The following is a 16,691-nucleotide window of genomic DNA, read 5'->3' as shown; positions in this document are numbered from 1 at the left end:
GGGCTTGATATAGTGATGGTTATTGCGATTCACTCAACAAAACAACACAAAGCTGATTCCTTTATGAACTTGTTTGTTTTGCAGACGCTACTGACTGGATCAGGTGAGTTGGGATTGATGACAATGCACAAGGATGTTAGTTACTGGTTGTCAGAAGTTTCCTTACGTACAGTAAATAGTTTTTTATCATGGAATTCCATATAATGCTTAAGTTCTAACAACCAAGATGACTACATAAAACACTGTCTAATAAAGTCACACTGAGCAAACTTGCGTTGTTTTCCTCCACACCTGAGATTTATATGTTTACATTAAGCACTTCAAGAATTAATTGTTTTTCTGGACAATATTAATAGCAAAGTTAAACTTAAAATCAGTATTTTTTTTCTTGGTTTCTTAAAACCATTTAAGAACAAAAAATCAAAAGAATGACAATGAATATAATTTTGTTAAACAATAAACGTTCATGGCTTGATTTTGAGTGCAGTCGGCTAATATTTAATAAACCTTTAATAAAAAATAGTTTAATACCAAAATACCATTAGCCTATTTTTAATAATTGAAATCACTTTTTATCAAAAATAAAACATAAATCCGACAACTTTTACGGAGTATCTACTGAAACTTCATACAAGATAAATACTTATCGTAAAATATTAATAAGAAATTTTACACAACATAGGAACTAATTTGAGCATTATCCACACAATTTTAAGGAATAATTAGTATGTTGGAGTTTGAGGTATAAATTGACTTATCATACTGAATTTGGTAGGGTTGACAGTACACGTAACCATTAAACAATTACAACTGTGTAATATTATATTATTGTTCAGCTATTAACCTTCATTGTTTCATTTAGTCATTAGTGATATTTTTTATGTAACCGTTTAAATATATTACTATAGAGTAGTATCTTTGATTCATATTAAAGTTTTTATTCATACTTTTAATTTCTTGAGTTCTATTGTATTCATTGAAACTAATAGTTCTATCGAAAGTATAAGTAAGATCAATGATTTATGGAAATAAATGTGTTGAAATCAATATTATCAATAATATAAATGCCTTTATACTTTTAGTGCTATTTTTATAGATGGGATATTTTTTCCCTCTGTATCTCGAGTAAACACAAAGCTGTTTAAAAGGCAGATCAATAAATTTTGAATATTTTCAATTTATTGACTCCTATTTAAAATTCCCTACTCTTATTTAATCCTTAATTTAACTAAATAAACTAACTAATGTTGTTTTTTCCACTTAAAATTACGAACTTATCCCATCTAGACTACTATTGACAACCTGGGAACACTGAGCAGCTTATTTGTCCTAGTTCGAGACTCCTTAACAGTACACATCCACAACAACGCATCTAAGAATCGAACCTCGAGTCTTAGGTCTTGCGTATGAATGCTGAACCTCTAGACCACTGACCCGGCATCCAACGGTGTTTAGTTCTAAATTCGATCAATTCTTGAACTTGCACAACCCAAATCCATTGATTCCGACGGATAACTGTATCACACTTGAAAGCGAATCTCGGATGCGGAGTCATGGATGCGTACTGTTTTGTAGTCCTGAACTAGGACGAAACGGATTGCCACTGTTTCAAGTTTTCAATCGTGGTTTAGCTAAGATTAGTTTGCGATTTAAAATTTGAAAAATTCTAGTCTCCATAAATCAACTGATTATTAGTAAATAATAACACAATTCATAGTATCCCAATAGATCACTGACTGGTTACACTTAGTGAACTATAGGATGGCTTGATCATCAATATTTAGTTTTAAACACCTATTCATAAACTTTAGTTTTCACACCTTGGCAGTATTACTGACCATCTCTTACATTAAAAACTATGGCTTAATGTTGATCACACGAATGCATATTTTGATTATCAGATCTGATTATCGTAACTACGCAATCTTTAATGAAAATTTCATAGTGGTCCATTAGTGTTGAAATATTATTAGATAACTTACAATCATGCAGTTTTTGAACGAATTGAATTATTTAATTCCATAATTTATGAATAGCTCAAGTAAATACTGAAACTGAAATTCGTATAAACTGATACACTGAATCAATACCGATATTTTTATGCATATTCATTGAAACAAACATACCTATTATGGGGAAATTTTTTATTGCACTAGGCATTGATTTCGCCAATAGTAATAGTAATACGAAAAATCCCACGAAGATGTTTATGCCTAAGATAATTAGAACGAAAGAAATTTACACGGGATCAGGAGATATATTTATACTATTTGTTCATATGAAAGCAGTATATATATATATATATATATATATATATATATATATATATATATATATATATTCCTAAACTATAGCCTAGTAGTTTACTGACTATCATAAGACCACTGAATATACTATGATTTTTTCGATTTAAACTGTACAGTGATAAATAACCTCCGTTTTCTTACATATTAAATTCATTGCCCTTTATTTCATGCCATTTGTTTAACCTTGATTTTACTTAGAAATGCAACATCTAGTAGCTATGACAGAAAACAAAGAAAAACGAGGAACCAACTGGTGCCAGTTATTCTGTTGCTTTTAGTATCCTTACAAATAAGCACTTAGGGGATTTATATGATAAAATACAATAGACTTCAGGTTGAACTTTAGAATGCAGCACATGATATAGAGTCCTACTGACTTGCATTCATCTTGAAATAAAAAAATTCAGGCATATTTTAGCGATTCTAATGATAAAATTCTGATAGAATTAACATTTAAATTTGTTCATTGATTAAATCACATATTGATTTTAGTTAGATAACTACTGAAAACCAAGAAGCTTCTACAGTACCTACCGTACTAATTAAATTTGTGGCTGAAAAAAAATCTGTCTAATCTACTACCAGTAATCTATCCGTGTCAACTTACCTAGCATCATTTTCGCGGCTGAGTCCGGTGGTAACCAAAAGACCACCAAACTTAGCAGTGATAATAACAAACATGGAACAATTAAAATAAATAAGTGAAAACTTGGATTACGATAAATACGTATTAAATAACGTAGAACTGGATAATATCTTTCATGTTTCGTTGATCCAATCAAATGTTCTCTAACTCGATATCGTTTTACAGACCTCAACTGGAGACAAGGAAACAAAAATAAAAATAAAAAACATAATTGTCCAACTGATTTAAATTAAGAGATATACAAAACATGAGGATTATGACATAAATAATCTTAAACTAAATGATTAAGAATTTCGGTTACTTTTTAAAGAGACTTTAATTGTTGTGTGAATTACCAATCTGAATACGTGTTATTATTAATTGACCACAAAACACACCTGTTTGTAATAACATGAAATAGTGATCTTTGAGGAAGTCTATTTCCTTCAAGAATAACAAACTTATAGGTTTATAGAATGGTTCATGATATATGAAATTAAATCGACTAATGCAGGGATGAAGAAAATTTAACAAAACATCAGATTGTTCAAAAACTATTCTTACAGTAGTAATGGATATATACGTATAGGTAATCTCAAAACAAACCTTTATGCAGTGGTAAATGATTGTAAAAGAGGAAGTTGAAAGAACCAGTTTTAAAAATTCTTATTCATTAATGACATTAATTTGAATGTTTGGGGTAAAATTAGTACCTATTTTCTTCTGCTATTTACTATTAATCAGTTAAAATAACTTGGGTATAGTGCTTTGAGTAAATAGCTTTATATTCTTACACATCTTTAACAGTGTCTGTACTTCAATTAATTCATAAACATTATTGCCTAATGAATGTAAAAATCTATTATTATTGAACTGGTTAACTTATATGATATAAAGTCTGCATACTTGTTTATGCACTTGGGTTGACATGAAAATCTTACATGAACATGTTTTTAGAGATCATATTAGTATGGCCAACATCAAGATCTCCCCAACCAAAGTAAATTCATACCATATAAAAAAAATAGTACGAAGAGGTATAATTATATATTATGTTACTTTATTGAAACTTGGTAACGTTGAAATGTCATCCTATTTTACTCTAGAAAACTTCAACAGGAAGCCAATCAAAACAGCGAGAAAACTTGTTGATATCTAAAGTCTCGTACCAATATGTTTTGATATTGTTTTTGATTATTATATTTTACTTTTCTAACTGTATTCATCTATTACTGTTGTATAACAATTCTTTTGTAATTATGATACAATCGCTATTATGACATTTATACTTTTTACTTATCTTCCATATCTATCGAATGGACAATTAGTTCTAATATTTATTACCCATAAATTACTCTCATCTTACTTTTATTTAAACTCTGGATCATTACTTAATCTCCTTTTGATACTTTAAATCTCCAAACACCATAGTGTAATCTTTCTCTAATCTTTTATAAACTCATTTATTTGTTAAGCGATTCTACAGCTTTAGTAAATGATTTCATTGAGAAAATTCTCTTTGCTGAACTGCCTTCACATGTAGAATAATTTCTCATTAATATATCTTTTAATTTACCTGATGTACTCGATCTTCATGTCTAATATGTCGTTCTGCTTCTCCATCTGTAAACCAATCATTTGCAGGTACATAATCTGAGAAATCAACATATGGCATCGGCGTATCACTGCCATCCGGTATCCACCAGTCCAAATCTAATTGGGTTTTGTCATATGCCATTGAACCAAACTCTAACATACAAACCTGTAAATAAAATCCGAACAATTGGTTTTAGAATTCTTATTATGATCTTGTAAAAATTTATCCTCTTCTTTAAATATCTTAAAATAATTATTTGAAGCTATTCATATTTTGTTATATGTATGCTGAAGTACTAAAAAAGTATTGTGTTTCTCCAAAAATTCTATTCCGGTTTGGGAGAAAGAGGTGGTCTCAAAGAGACTGTGTAAACTAAGATTAGTTTGTATCGTGCAGATTATTGAATTCTATCTCAAAAATTTAGTAGCATCAACCTCAGTGCTAAAACTAAAGGTCATCGTTCCCATCCCATGTGAGGTAATAGGTCCTGATTTTTGACAAACCCAGAAACTCAGGTTAGATGTCTATCCAGTTCTCATTAAATTTTGGTAGGTCGCAAGCTGGTGTCACTCTGTCATGAAGCACATTTAAAAGTAAATGTTTTTGTTAAAACGTTGCTTTACAGATCAAATAAAAAGCATTAGGACTAAAATACTTAAATTGTAGTTCACAGTTTGATAACTGTTTATGAGACTGAATCTACTGATTGGCGACACTAACTGACAGTCACAAAGATTAAATAACTGACCATTCAAACACGACGGAACTTTTTGTGTACTAAAGTGTAAGACATAATAAACATGAATAGAAATAATGTAACCTGTAGTCCATTTGCTTTCTCTAATATCAAAATTTTCATTCAAGATTCAGTAAACCTTGAAATTCAGATATTAGCCAGTTATTTGTATGATATGGCATAAAGCTAGTTTAATTACGTAGTTTATCTAAAAATTCGAAAGGTTTCCTTTTTCCCTCTACTTAATCAATCTTTGGATTTAAAGAATCATTCAAAGATGACCTTATGTATGTTTAGATCTTTTATATTTTGAACTACTTTGTAAAATAGTGTCCTATTTAATCTAGGCTAAAAGTGCCCTTTTTTCTATTTCAGGCTCTTGCATTATTCTATAAGATTAAAGTCAATAATAAAGCATAATCAATCTCTTCATAAAATTATTTTACAAATGTCTATTCCGTTAACAAGGGTTCATTTTGAAAGCAGCTCTTTATGGTTATTATAGGATGTATCGACAATATTATACTTTTTCCTATTCTTTGAAGTTAATTCCTAGCCACCATATTAAATTATTCTAAATATTCATATCCTTTAGGTTTTAAAGTTTCTTAAAATAGATTTGTATAGTATTCCCAAGGCAAATTTTCATTGGGATTTCTTTTCTAGAATACATCTTCTGATACGCTAATTGGCATTTTAAGCTAACTGGTTGTTTTATGACTTGAATTCTAAGTCCTAATCAATTATTAACTAGGTGATAATACTTTTCAGCAGAAACTAGCATTAATCAGCGAATCATCAAAGATCAGAAAGTACTGTTTAAGTGTTTTGTCTGGATTTGAAATGTATCGAGAATGTGTTCCACCAACCACAGACTAGATAGGTATTAGGATCTTTAAATCTTACAGCAACCATTATACCACCTGACCGATGAGTACAAATTTAATGATTCGTAATTTACAATTACTTTCATTAAATTATATAACTTAGAAAACAGAATGTAACCATAACGCCCTTTTTATTATATTAGACTATATCATTTAAAGACAAGAATATATTCAATATACATATTTGTAAACCAGTCCTTGAATCAGATTTATAATGTATATAGTGAAGATGCTACTTGGCTAATCAAAAGTAAGTGAAGTAGTAGCAGAAAATAAAAGTTAATGGTTCAAAATAAAAACCAGATTTATTAAATTATGTAGTTAAAATACGCAAAGTACTAGACTCCATCCTTGTTGTTGCTTATGCTATTCTATTAATTCTCGATGTAATATGAAATCTTTTCATATTATTGGAAAACATATTTAGTATTTATTCGGGATGCTAATTACAACATTCTAATCGACGGCTACAAGGACTAGGTTATTTGTAAAGCAATTTTTGATTCAAACTGATATGAATTCTATAATGGCAATATTTAAAGAATACCAACTTTTCTAGATAACAATAATGGATTTAATAACATTTTTGGATAATTTTTTAAGTATGTGCTTGTGAGGTTGTCTTTCACCCACTAACAACTCACCTGACTATCAAATGGAAAGTATGTAATTTCAACTTGGCATGTGCTTCTGAATAATGCCTGCTGAATCCACAGTATATTGCCACTGCTATCTACCACTAAACGACCTTCTCGAAATTCTTGTAAACGTTCATCTGCACTAAAATTTTCAAAAAAATAGATCGGAGAGTGAATGTGATTTCTTTCAATTTAATCTAGTGAATGCAATGTGGTAGGTATTTGTATTTCATGGATCACAGCTCATAAAAGTAATTCAAAGTGGTTGAATTAATTAATTTTTTTTATTACCAGTAAGCGTCAGAAAACCAGTATACCTGGACATATAATTGTAACATGTTAAAGTACTGGCCATATCACAGCTTTGAGATCTGTGTATTTTAACTGTAAGAGGTGACTTCTTAGGTTTATAGAAGTCCTAACTATTGAATAGATTGAGCCTTCTCTAAGTGTTGAAAAGTTATTTGAATCAAGTAGGGACAACAATTGAAACAAAATTATTTCAGTTTACCATACTTTGAATCTTAATCGAATTAACAAGGACTTTTTATTGATCTAAAATGTTCCATAACAGTGCATCATCAAATATACCTTTCTAAAATGCTGACAATGAGAAGCGTTGTTGAGACGTTTATCTGAATATCTATGCTTGATCATTGAAAAAATACTTCATAAAAAGAAAAAGAAGAATAAGACTAGAATAATATAGAACCGGAAAAATCTCATACGAGTTGCGTACTAAATTTTAAAAAGTTTAGACGATTTAGATAATTTTCACAGACACCAGTAATTTTTTTCGAGAAAACAACTTACAAATTATAGAGTTTAATATCAGGTGTCCATATTTGATGTGGAAATATCCTCAATTCTTTAATACCACCATACTGACTTGCATTCCATTTCAATAAAGAATCACTCCATCTCTATGTTACATTGAAATAAAATGGTGAAAAATGTTCTACCGATTAATAAACTACAAACTTTATGACTAATTTTTGATATATGGTTTGCTAAGAGAAGCTTACTTTACAAAACCTACATAGTTCATATCCGAAATTCTTTATTTCATTACAAAAATTAGCTTCTCATACATAATTAAATCATTTGAAAAATTTCAGGAACTTCATTTTCCAGTGTTAGATTTCAGAAGTTTCTAATTACTGACATAATTGAAACATTCTATAATTTTCTCAAAATTGAATTTCTGTTCCTTTCTTTTTACCAATAGATTAATAGTAAGAAAACTGAATACTGAGAGGTAATTGATGTTATGTTGTCTAGACTTTAATGCTACTCGATTTCCGTAAAACAAATTCGTAACATATTTACTAGATGAAGTGACTCCAGACCATCATACACTTTATTGGATTTCAAATGTTTATAGATTATAGCCAACAACTTTTAAACCAATGTCTTTTGCATTTTGCCTGAACACTTAAGGGATCTGATTACCTATTCGAAATTTGAACAGTGATCAACAAGTAATACTTTCAGAGACTACCTCTAAGCTACCTATATTCAGAAATACTTGTGAAATATTTCTAATTATTTGTTGATGTCAGGACCACCTTTAATTCATTAGATAGGACTTTTGGAGAGGGATGTGTCTGATATGATCATTAAAATCTTGAAAGTTTTGTATAAAACCACTTCGGAACGAGTGATGATATGCAACCATATTCCTCGGATATTTTAATCAAATAGGGTATGTCAGTCACACCACTCATCTTGAACTTTTCAGTCAATCACGTTCTGGAAACATCTCTGATCTGTTAACTGGAAAAGATTTTCAGACCTAGCTTGAGTAAGTGAGATGATTTCATTGTCCAATAATACACAGTCTATGCAAATAATACTCAATCATTTAACAATTAGTGTCCGTAAGTACTGCATACATTTCGCACTTTAGAAATGCACCCTTTGTAGTAAACTGTTAAAAATAGTCGAGACGATCGATTATCTACGTACTTGTATCGCTGCTGGTGGTGGCTTGTTGGATGATAGATTTATACCAATCTGGAGTATCTTTAGTGTCTTCGTGATATTAGTCTGGAGCAGGTCGAGTTTTGCAATCAGTTCATAGTAGCAATTCTACTCTAAGCTTATGAAACCGGATCTTCTTAAGTTAAGGATGTTCGGCGACTCTCTGCGATGTAGTGCCCGCATCCGATGCCGAGAATGCTTTTGATCCTAATATCTAGCACTCTTTGTTCAATTGTATCTATCTTAGTGGCTTGAGAATGTCCTACAAACTTTACCTAAGAGGCTCTTACACCATGTGTTATTTTCCAACCGTAGGACTGGGTGAAAAAAAATGGGAGTGGTCAATCTATAGAATAACCTTGTGATATAGAGGATAGCTGAATAAGACGTATCTGTAGGTTCACCATGGGTCTAGTGTTATAGTCCTAGAGACGACACAGATGAGTAACTTGATACGTTATCAGGCCTGTCACAGGACAGAAACTACTAGCGATCTTGATGTAGTTTTCTACTACATTCTTAATATAAGATAAAACTCGTTCAGTGAAAGAGTTCTTTAGTCATTACTTTTTGATTGAACTGCAGCTTTGATCAAAAACGATGTATTTACACTAAATTTGTTGATTGTCCTAGCATTCTTTTCTTTCTGTAGATTATCATTTCATATGTGTTATGCCTATGATTTGTGATGCCTTATTGAGTCAGAATTTATGTGCTTTAAGTAATCGGTAGGAGGAGCAATGAATAAGTGCTTATATCTCCCACTTTTCTTTTCAGTGATGCAGTTTCAAATCTTCAAGAGAAGTTATTTTTAAAATCTTATGTATGCAATTACTTGACCCAAATCTGTTGAGTCATATTAATTAGTTTCTACTATCACGCCACATCAGGTGTACCTTGATTTTAACATGATTTAATATGTTTTAAAAACCATTATGCTTGCCATATAAAGAAGTGAGTTAAGATTTATCATAGCCAGAAAATGTTCTATTTAAATCACATCATTTGTAACACTCATGAGAAAACAAAATACCATGATCAATAGGAATTCAGTAGATTGAAAAAAATTCAGTAGGAGATAAGATCACAGTAACCCAACTTACATATACAGCCCAACAATTTGTCCTTAAAACTTGTTTATTTTCGTCAAGCCCAAGGAGTTGAATCATTTGGAGACCATACTGAACAACCATTTTCACACGACTATTATTCACAGGTCTTCCAACAACACCATTTTGCTTATAACGTTCTAATATCACACGAATAAGTGATTTTTCCATACTGCTTTCAGTTTCTGCATGGTCTTAATTAGATAAAAATGTCGTTCAAAAAGATTGGACTATCTTTTTTTAGGTAAGGTGATCTTAATTTAGTAGTGTAATACACTTTACATTTCAAATTGGATTTAAACGATATAGGCGTTATGAAAATCATTTGCCAATCGATAATTTCAGCTTTCAAGATATTTTCCTCAGATAATATGTTATAAGTAAAGAAAACTTGAAAGGATTATAGAGAACCATGGCTGATAGTATGTGATGGTCACAATCTATACTCTACACTAAATGAAGTAATGAAATTAGGAAGACCCAGTTACATATTGGTGCTGTCGCCCGATAATCAGAGAGAGGATTGTGATTCAGTCAAAAGTCTTCATTACTGAGTAGTAAACTAGATTGAAAGAACTGACTATAGAAAGGTTCTCGTTTTCTTAAGGTTCTTACGTTTATGTGATAACAGTTGCTTAGGTTTTCCAATATTAATGAAACTGTGTATTTATCAACACGTTCAATCAAAAGTTAAAGTCATCTACGGATTACTAGCAAAAGGTCTAGAGTCCTTCGACTCCACATTATTATGAAAAAAGTATTCTTTCAACACACTCATATACTGACAGACACATATAGTTTATTTGAATTGAGCATTTTCTCATTTTTCTACCTAAATATAACACAAGTGTTATTCGGGTAGACGAACTCGAATGTTGAAGAAAGTGCTACTGAGATAAAGTGAGTTTGCTTGTTGATCATCTCTCAGATATTATACTCTGTACTTGCTAAACAATGGATTTATTCTAGAGCATGAGAATACTTGTGGCTTAGTTGCTGAAAGATTTCATATTCAAACACTAAGTTGAATTCCCGACCACTGGACCTTATGTTTGATAACTTCATACCTTTACCTTTGGTTTTTATCGAGATGGTAAGATGGATAAAGTATTTATCGGACACCTACCAACTACTGTCCAAAAGACGATCCGCTAACATATATTTTGTTAATAATATGAATGTCAATACAGGATTCAGTCAAACTGACAAATAAAATAGACAACTATATCATTCACTAAAAATGAAAATCCCAGATGATTGATAAACAGAAAATTTCCCGTTCAAATAAACTTATGTCTTCTTTCACTAGAAATTTATTATTCCAAAAAGTTGTCAAAAGCATACCTACGTTAGTTTGTGCCATCAAAACTGTCGTATTAATAGTTAATTCAAACAGATTTTCTAAAATTCCGATTGAAATTTCAAAGCCAAAATGAGGTTAGCGGTATGTATCAGTTAGAAATAAAACATAAACTAAATTGATTGAGAGATCATGATATTCAGGAATGGAGGCGGATTTTATTGATGTCAATGATGTACGACTAGACTAACCAAATTGTAACTGACTAAAGAGATGTCCAACTGCAAAATCAATGTCATCAAAACAACCATATAAGCAAACTGTGGATGAATATATGCATGTGTGAATTTTTTTAGAGTGTCTAATTCTGCGATCTGGGAAACCCTCTCTCCTAATCTGTGTTTGTGTCAAACAAAGTTTGTATTGCCGATATATTGTTCACAACTGACATGTCAAACAAGCAATTTCGACAACTGAGTGAACTTTCCCGTGTAACAATCAGTTTTCAAAAACTCAAAATTGTAGTGTCACAGTTCAGAACTAAAAAAATGATCGTTAAGCCATTTGGTAACTCAGTTCTCCTTGGATTTTATTCAACTGACCAATCATAAATCAAATCATATTTTAGGTTTGTTGTAACCCCACAGCGTATCACAGCTTAATTCGGATTTCAATGTAAATTGTGGTGGTTAGTATTTCAACGATAAGCTTATCATGCAAATTCATTATTTACACCCAAAAGCATCAACTTGATTACGGAATGAAACCTAGAAATGATTAACAGAATTCTTTTATCAAAAAACAAGTTTAAACACCACAAAGGAAAATAATCACTGACGAATATACAACCCGGATTTTTATATCTTAGGAACTAATCAAAAACTTTCAGATCACTTTACCCATCCTATAACATGCTCTAATCGAGTGGAATTGTTAGCATTCAAATAAAATGGCCCTATCCATTAAGGTTGAAAACGATTACAAAAAGTTTAATGTAGTACGGCAGATGACGACTTACTACGTGAACGAACTGTTGGAGACAGAAAGAGGTAGACAAGCACAACAATACATCCACTACTAAACAACATCAGTCATAAACAGGAATGCCATTCATCCTATAATGACTAACTCATCGTTAGACCAAATGTATTTTAAGTTTAATGGGAAAAATAATAATCCCTAGTTTAATACTGTCAAGGTTATAGATACTGAAATGCAATTGGCTGGTGAGATTTAAGTTAAACAACTTGGGAAGAAAAGTTAAGGAAGAAAGTGAGCGATGGCTAAACAGAGACCCACTGTCGAAAACGATCAATAAGTATTATTATCAATCGATATACTAGAGTAAAATAAAATCAATTAAAAGCGGTAAGATACAACCCGTGTAGTTTTCTTTATAAGGAAAATTATAAAATGTTTATTGTAAGTAAACAGTGCACAAATTTGTTTATCGACTTTCCAGTAAATTCTGTAGCATATACATGCGTGTCAGACATAAAGTATACTTATTAATAACTTGCCTGATATCCCCAGAAGTTTGTTTTGCCTTGATGCTCATAGAAAACACTGTTTTTGATCACTTTCGCTTTATTCCATGTCATTAATATTTACTTAAATTAGAAGTGAACATCTTAAGATAACCATTGAATACTTTGTTTCCACCAAACTACCTATTGGTTTAGTCTATCAGGAATATCAATAGACTACGGCTAAACAGCCTCACGATAAAACAGAAACACTGCTAATTTTTATATTTAATATTATTCTCAAAAACTTCTAGGGGTGTCAGGCAAGTTATTAATAAGTATACTTTATGTCTGACACGCATGTATATGCTACAGAATTTACTGGAAAGTCGATAAACAAATTTGTGCACTGTTTACTTACAATAAACATTTTATAATTTTCCTTATAAAGAAAACTACACGGGTTGTATCTTACCGCTTTTAATTGATTTTATTTTACTCTAGTATATCGATTGATAATAATACTTATTGATCGTTTTCGACAGTGGGTCTCTGTTTAGCCATCGCTCACTTTCTTCCTTAACTTTTCTTCCCAAGTTGTTTAACTTAAATCTCACCAGCCAATTGCATTTCAGTATCTATAACCTTGACAGTATTAAACTAGGGATTATTATTTTTCCCATTAAACTTAAAATACATTTGGTCTAACGATGAGTTAGTCATTATAGGATGAATGGCATTCCTGTTTATGACTGATGTTGTTTAGTAGTGGATGTATTGTTGTGCTTGTCTACCTCTTTCTGTCTCCAACAGTTCGTTCACGTAGTAAGTCGTCATCTACCTTACTACATTATCGTATTCATGCAGATCGACCTCATAATATAGTCCATCATATACGTTGGATTAGTGACTTTCTATACCTCCTTGACACGAAATATTATTAAACACTTAACCATCTTACTTTTTGGTATGTGTTTTCAGTATTCGGGGTGCATTATACTTTTAAAAGATGGCAGGTCCTTCAAAGCTATCTGATGAGTAAAGTTAGTAATAGATGTCACTTATCAAAGCAAAATTGGTTTATGAAAATTATTGGTATTTAACTATATAATGGGAAGAATTTTCCGTGGTACTTCAGGTTTAACACAAACCGACACCAATAATAATTTCGACCTCATTTCAACAGTAAATTAGGAAAGTATATATCTACCAAGTAATTGAATTTGTCAAGTATTACAGAGCCACTGTAATATGGGATATTTTGGTGTTTAAATGAACTGATGATTCCTTTGTACTTGTTGAATGCTTGATTTCGAATTCGAAATACAGTACATTCGTTTGTGGTTATCTAGTACTTCTTGATCCGACTACGTTATTTCTGGGATTCCTAGTTCGTACCATAATTCAAATACTTTTAATTATCACACTGACGACGCGATGGAGCCTGTGATGGGATTGTTGGATGTACATTCAGATCTTGATGCTTTTGAGGATTACTTTGAAAGGTTCGAAATCTGGGCTATGACCAAGAAAGATGCTGAGGATGTTAATATTGTAGCACACTTCCTCACATTCATCGAAAAAGAGGCATACAGCTTATTAAGAACTCTGAATGTGCCGGAAAAGCCCATTTCGCTTCCTTATACAACTCTCAAGGAACTTCTGCCTATGTTAAGTATACAAATTTCGAATGTGGTAAAGGAGGAAGGTTTCGTAAAATGATTTATGAGGATATAAAAAATTCCACTGCATTACGTCATCCCAACCCAGACCATACTCAAGTTTATGCAGATAATTCATCGAGGAGTTGCGATGCAGTCCACGAGGATGGGCACAAGTTTGGTCAATGTTTGTCCTGTGGCAGGTTCCACTCTTTTAATTCATTGAAATGTCGTAATTCTAAGTGCATTAAATGTGGTGATATTGGACATATTCAGTCAGTTTTTAATACAACTATTCATCTTGCTGCAACGAATATTAAGTCTTGTAGTTCTGATTCTATTAAGTCCAGTGTTCCTAGTGATCATTTATCCCTATCAACGATTTCAAAAGACAGTGTGGAGTCATATAGCAGTTCAGAATTGAGTGAAACTCAGAATCTTTGCGAGACAGCAGTTTCTAATCAATCAACTTATCAGATTTCTCATGTTATTGTACCAGATATGGATTTTCCTAACGATTCACATATTTCTGACGAAATTCCTTGCAAATCTGAGAAAAATATGTTGAATGAACCTAGTCATGATCGGAAACCTGATAGATGCTGATTTTTCTAATGATCCTTTACTCTGCAATGACATTCATAATTAATTCGAGGCAGCTATTTCAGAAGAGTCAAAGCTTGATGTCATACCGAATATTATTTGTCCTCATAATGCATTCGTTTTTGTGGGAAACTTGTTCAATGCGAAGCACAAATAATAAATGGGCTCGATTTTGATTACAATTCGGATGATTTCATATCAACTGATGTTTATCCTTATCACAAAAACACTTTTAATGTTTACTCTAAACAATGTGAGAAATATGTTTTAAATGAAGTTACATCATTCATAAATTGGGTATATAAGATCCAACATTATTTCGTGGGGGAGGAAAGTCTAAAAGTGTGCGGTTCAAATTCTAGGTAGCAGCGGTTTCAGTACACAACCGACATGCTTATTACACAATCCCAGGAAGCAGGTGAGTGTTCCGATTTCGATTGTTAATTCTAATACTCATGAGTGCATTCTAGATAATAGAGTTTTTATCCAACACAATTTTGGACAGACACAGGACTAATTTAAGAAGAAGACGTACAATTTATTACAGACACCTAGACTCCAATTTAAGCTGTGGCGTATGTGGTGTTCGAATGAACTGATGATTCCTTTGTACTTGTTGGATGCTTGATTTCGAATTCGAAATACAGTACATTCGTTTGTGGTTATCTAGTACTTCTTGATCCGACTACGTTATTTCTGGGATTCCTAGTTCGTACTATAATTCAAATACTTCTGATTATCACAGACATTTTTCCGGTAAATGTCAATGCTGTTGTTACGATTCATTCCAAACCTTTATGAAAAAAATACTACATACGCCGATCCCAGTTGTAAAGCAACCATGATAATGAACGACGAAAGTTAGTGGAAGATTCTGGATACTGTGTGAATGACAGCTATAGTAGACATTAATGACTTGCACAGTTTAGGAATTCGTTTCATTTCTATACGCTTCATATTTGATTAATCAACCATCTATAGCCGTTACGGCTACGATTAATCAGATACTAACCCTCTCCATAATTATTGGTTTTATCATTGTTCGCTGATTGCCTATAAGTTAGGTTCGGTATCTTTTGTAAAATGAACTATGAAGCAAAACATAAACGCTGGACCATGACCATCAAATAGAAGTTCAGATCGCTGTGTTAAGACTGTCATTGCTTGGTGAGTCATAAGGAAATTAAATAATTTAAAAACGATAATAAGAGACCGGAATTTTCCAACTGTAACAGAGATCTTGTGTTCCTGACTAAGGCATTAAAACTAGCGATGCTTTTTTATATTCAATGATTTACCAGAACGTGTTTGTTAACGGGAAAATTTATTTCATATACATGCCAGATTTATTTATCCCTTTTTAGATTGACATTTTACAACTTATTAATTGCATAACTAATTCTTTAGATTTTTAGAGAAATCATTATCTAATGTTTTTCATGTTTACATTACAGACTGTAGTGAATTGTCATATTTCAATGGTTAAGATCATGAGTCAGTTGAAGCTAGACCACCATGGAAGACCTGGAAGCACTGGACGGCCGTTTCGTCCCATTGTGGGACTCCTCAGCAGTGCGCATCCACGACCCCGCACCCTGCGAGATTCGAACCCAGGACCTACTGGTTTCGCGACCGAGCACTTAACCACTAGACCACTGAGCCGGTATCCAACGGTGTTAATGTCTAAATTCAACTAATCCACGAAATTGAGCGACACATTCACCATTGTCTTCAGTGAGTTACTATCTCACAACAGACCTGGTTGAACTCCACTGGTCAC

At 32.0% G+C, this 16,691-nt stretch overlaps 2 protein-coding genes across 3 annotated transcripts in view; one reads left to right on the top strand and one right to left on the bottom strand.

Moving 5' to 3' along the window:
• The window catches only part of CHRNA2_4 (Neuronal acetylcholine receptor subunit alpha-2), a gene marked incomplete at its 5' end in the record, with an annotated part of 41,293 nt that extends 29,024 nt beyond the window's left edge, over positions 1-12,269 (bottom strand). Inside the window, 7 exons of one of the 2 annotated variants that reach the window (XM_035731823.2) lie at positions 2,127-2,213; positions 2,914-3,124; positions 4,508-4,693; positions 6,796-6,931; positions 7,603-7,712; positions 9,876-10,075; positions 12,200-12,269. In XM_035731823.2, coding sequence (XP_035589789.1) covers positions 2,127-2,213; positions 2,914-3,124; positions 4,508-4,693; positions 6,796-6,931; positions 7,603-7,712; positions 9,876-10,075; positions 12,200-12,269 — 1,000 coding nt within the window. Of the gene's footprint in view, positions 1-2,126; positions 2,214-2,913; positions 3,125-4,507; positions 4,694-6,795; positions 7,302-7,602; positions 7,713-9,875; positions 10,076-12,199 lie in introns of those variants that run through there. The other variant, XM_051211976.1, reaches the window with a different exon arrangement.
• A 1,077-nt stretch (positions 12,270-13,346) lies between these two features.
• MS3_00004087 (uncharacterized protein) lies at positions 13,347-16,447 on the top strand. Its single transcript, XM_051211975.1, has one exon. It carries the CDS (start codon positions 14,366-14,368, stop codon positions 14,912-14,914), a length of 549 nt encoding a protein of 182 aa, XP_051072107.1. The 5' UTR covers positions 13,347-14,365; the 3' UTR covers positions 14,915-16,447.
• The last annotated feature ends 244 nt before the right edge of the window (positions 16,448-16,691 follow it).

Source organism: Schistosoma haematobium, chromosome ZW (assembly GCF_000699445.3).
Source record: "Schistosoma haematobium chromosome ZW, whole genome shotgun sequence".
Lineage (NCBI taxonomy): Eukaryota > Metazoa > Platyhelminthes > Trematoda > Strigeidida > Schistosomatidae > Schistosoma > Schistosoma haematobium.
This window is presented reverse-complemented; position numbering and strand designations above follow the sequence as displayed.

What these genes read in the sequence shown, in the direction of transcription:
- MS3_00004087 (XM_051211975.1), top strand. Translation starts at nt 14,366, where the DNA reads ATGATTTATGAGGATATAAAAAATTCCACTGCATTACGTCATCCCAAC.